The sequence below is a fragment of the Alligator sinensis genome, unplaced genomic scaffold (assembly GCF_000455745.1).
Source record: "Alligator sinensis unplaced genomic scaffold, ASM45574v1 scaffold1165_1, whole genome shotgun sequence".
NCBI lineage: Eukaryota > Metazoa > Chordata > Crocodylia > Alligatoridae > Alligator > Alligator sinensis.
Genome location: NW_005842477.1, coordinates 790,753 through 794,862, shown reverse-complemented (window position 1 = coordinate 794,862; position 4,110 = coordinate 790,753). Strand labels below are relative to the sequence as shown.

The 4,110-nt window shown below is 47.4% G+C and overlaps 1 protein-coding gene across 1 annotated transcript in view; it reads left to right on the top strand.

Annotated features, from left to right (window-relative positions):
* Positions 1 to 4,110, top strand: part of UBAP2L (ubiquitin associated protein 2 like) — a 34,152-nt gene that overhangs the window by 494 nt on the left and 29,548 nt on the right. The window contains 2 exon segments of the mRNA XM_025212651.1: positions 2,907 to 3,036; positions 3,632 to 3,709. Of these exon segments, the coding sequence (XP_025068436.1) occupies positions 2,947 to 3,036; positions 3,632 to 3,709 (168 nt within the window). The 5' untranslated portion in view covers positions 2,907 to 2,946.

Here is a 4,110-nt window from a genome sequence, read left to right as displayed (position 1 = left end):
TCAATTATTAAAAACTTAAGTTTATTGCCCTTTCTCCTTGAAACCCCACAGAAACAAATAGCGTGTAGACGGATCTCTGTCCTACCTATCGAGTGAATAGTAGTGGCAGTTTAGCACTGAAAGGGAAGAGTAACTGTGGAGTAAATTAAACTTCAAGTTCTTGCAGGTAGAAATCGTGTGACTTACGGCTGTGGAGCTCCTTGCTTGCTGCTGCTGCCTTGCGAGCACTTTTGCTTCCCTCTTGGGCTTGTAACTGAAAAGTCAAATTGATCTCACATTTTGCTCTTCCCTAGCATATTTCATTCCAGACTCTTTTCATTGTGTCCCTGGCTATCTGCTGTCATAATTTTATTTATACAGCACCTGCGCTGGAGCGTGAATTGCTTTATGGTTTAAGAGGAAATACATGGATCGACTGCATTTAAAACATGCCCGATGAAAGAACAGTTCAAATCGGATTGTAGCTGTTTCTGTTCAGTCGTGTTCAGATGCTCAAGAAGTTGGCTCTGTTTTGCATTTTAATAGTGCCTGAAACCTGTCTGTTCCCAGTGGCTGTGATCTGGCAGTGAGTGCTTGGTGGCTAGTTACCCATACCTACGCAGAGCCCTATGACTGGTTCACGGAGCACTGTGGGGGTTCAGGCATCCACCTGCCTAAAGCAGTTGGCAGCATTAAGGTTTGGGCTGATATTTCGGTATCGGTGGATAATTCCTGAGCTTTATACATAGGGGTTATTTAATCCATTGGTAGAGTATAGCTGGGCCAGCAGCGGAGCATGGCAATTGTTAAACGGTACCCAATAACTGTGCACAAAGGTTTAGGACAGCAAACTAATAGAACTGTATCCTATTGAAATTGCAGATTAAGTTACTGCAAACAGGCATTATTGCTTCCCTCTGGGCCGGCAATTCTGATGCCAAATTGGTTTAATATGACAACTTGTTTGTACGTGAAATACTGAGAACCAGAATAGATGCAGCAGTGGGGAACAAGGATAATACCACAGGGAAGAATTGTGTATAAAGTGCAGGAAGGTTAGCTATGTAGCTTAAGAGGCTTTTCATTTTCTGACTTCTGGGGAAGTTTCTGCTGCATATTCCTTTTTAAAGTCCCATTCTGCCTTGTTAAATCTACTGCTGGATGCTCTTTTGGCAGGCTGAGATAGATGGTACAGATTGTGCTTTCTAATAAGCAGAGATTTGGTTTGAGGTACAGAAATAGTCTTCTTTGTTTTTAGATTGTTGCAAGACGGTCATCGCACGAGGTGGGTTTAACTTCTGGATGTTTCATGAGAAGTTCTATGATTCTGTGAATTTACCGGAAAGCCTTAAAACTTGGAAACAAGTGAGCTATAGGAGCTAATCCATGCGTCTTGCTGGAGGAGTGAGGAGTGCTGTGTTTATAATTGCAGTGTAGACCTAATTTGAGGGGCCTCTTGCACTCCAGAGGAGTGGTTTATAGCCTCAGAACTGTCTTTGAAGATTTAGATCTTAGCTCTGAGCAGGGCTACTTTTCAACTTTTCCCACCCTATTCCCACTTTGCGGAGCAGTGCTGAGCTTCGTGGGGATGCTGGCCTCTTGATTGTCTTGCTCTGCTTTCCTAGCCAGATACCAGTCCACATCTCTACTCCTTGTTCCTTCTTGGTTTAGGGAAATCTCGCATGTTGCATTAGCAGTTAGCACAGGACCCATTGCTCTTATTAGCGGAGTGCCTAAGTATTAATTTCAGTATTGTTTATGAGCTTCTGATCTTTCCTGGTGCTTTGAGATGTATATCACTTTCCTTGCTCCTGAGGGCAGGATGGGTGTGGCAAAAGTGTCTGCTGCCTTGCTGTCACTGTTGGACATTCCTTGCAGTGGCAGATTTGGGATCTTCAGTTTTACTTGGCTAGGATGTTCCCTGTGCTAAACTTGCTAAGGTTCTTGCCCCAAACTATTGTGCAACATTGTTCTACATTTCTAGTTAGTTCCTATGTCTTGTGCAGGTTGAGAGTGGACTGAATGAATCCTGCATTTATTTTTAACACAATTTGGAAATTGGTGTTTGTAGTGATATTATGCAGCATACTGTACTGTAGGAAAAAGTAGCATTCCTACACCAGGACAACAGTCCACATAGATGGAGTAGATTCTTTATGTTGGAGTGCAGGCTTTGTTTAAACAAACTAAACGCACCAACCTGTAACATACTGTTTGATATTTGGGAATTATCTTCAGTTGGATTGATCCACTTCCTCGACCCTTCTCTGGGATGAGGGAAATGGGATAGAGCAAACTTGCAAGGAGCAAAGGGAGCAGGCAACTGGAACAGAAAATCAGTTGATGAGCTGAGGGCTTTGAGCTGTTTCTGTTGCGATGTGGCATCTCTTGGGAGCACGCATTAAGTGTCCCTCACCGCAGTATTGCGGTGCTTCTGCATCCCCTTCTTGGAATTGTCAGTGTCAGCAAATTCATGCGCGAGGCAAGGATTTCTTAGGGCGACATCTTGCCCCTCCCATCATTTTTGGACCACCACGACTACAACATTCTTACCCCACAGCTAATTTATGCTAATTTATGCTTTTTGGTCTCGTGTGTCAGCCATGGAACATTCAAGTCCTCCTCCTACCAAGAAGAAAAGTATTTCTGCTTTTAGATTTGGGGGTAGGCAAGAGGGAGCAGGAGGCAATGCACTGTCTACTGGCAGTAGGGATGTTCCAGTTCTGATGTTGCTTGTTAGTGGTAAAAGAAACTTAAAAGTTGCCTTTTAATCCTGCCCTTGTCTGGGAAAGGTGCTGGCATGCTAGGGAATGGCACGTGGTAACCAACCCCCCTGTGGTCCCACCCACTCCATCCAGCCTCTGGGTGCTGCCTTTTGTTTCCAGTTTCTAACCGTCTGTTCTCTCTCCTCCCCTGCCCCACCACAGAGTTCTACCTTGTAAATACTGTTATTTGTATATACTGTAAATGATGACATCGGTGGGCACTAACCGAGCCCGGGGGAACTGGGAGCAGACACAGACACAGAGCCAGACACAGCACAAGCAGCGGCCACAGGTAAGGGGAGCGTCCATGGAAACCAGCTAGCTTGGAGGTGGAGACCTGGCACTCCTAGCTGGTCAGAGCAGTTATGAGTAATAGCTGGGCTTGGCTTAACACGTCTCCCAGAACCACTTCCTGTGTGTTAAAGGGTGCCGCTGCTCAGGGCAGGGCAGGGGCAGGCTGCTTGGGCTGTTGCTGGTCGCACAGCTACTTCATTAGTGTTCCCATGTGAGAGCTGGAGCTGAAACCACTCTGCTTTCTCCGGGCTGCTCCCTGCCCCTGTTAACAAACATGGATCGCTGATGTTCCACCTACAGAATGTGCCTGGGAGTTGAGATCTGCCCCAAGAAGAGAGAGGGCGGTGCCTGGTGAGCCGGTTGGCTCATGTGCATGGGGAAGTGTCCGGCAGGGTCTTGCTCTCCTCCACACCTCCTCACTTGGCCCTTTGTCCTTCCTCCCCTCTCAGACCCACGTTTGCTCTCCTTCCTTTCCCCCCTCTGTGCACGCTCTGTTCCGGTGCTTGCAGGGGAGCTGAACGTTGTTCTTTGGAAAGTGGCTGCTTGGAAAAGCACTGCTCTAATCCTGCACCTCTTCCACCTTTGCTCTTTAGGCTACTGCGGAACAGATTCGACTTGCACAGATGATTTCGGACCACAATGACGCTGACTTTGAGGAGAAGGTGAAACAAGTGAGTGTGGGGGCATGGGCAGATTGGGGGGCATGCAGGGTCTCTGGCTAGAGCACAGCCAATGTTTGGGTTGTGGGGGGTAGGAATGGGATGCCTCCTCTGTTACACGTGCCTTCCTTTCCAGGAGCTTAAGTGCCAGCTGTGTTGAGCCGGGGGCTCAGACGAATGGTGGTAACTGAACTAGGCTATTTACAGGAACTGGCTGTGGGTTAGCGGTGCAGGGTTGGAGGGAAGTGAGAAGGAGGGCAGCTAGCTTGGATAGTCTTGCCAGCTGGAGACCTGCTTGCCTGCTGAGTCTGCCTGTGTCTGCACAACTCTGCAGTTGGACAGACCAAGGAAAGCTTCTCTCATTGCAGCAAGCCAGAAGAAGTGATAGGTGGCACTTGGCTGTTGTGAGCTGT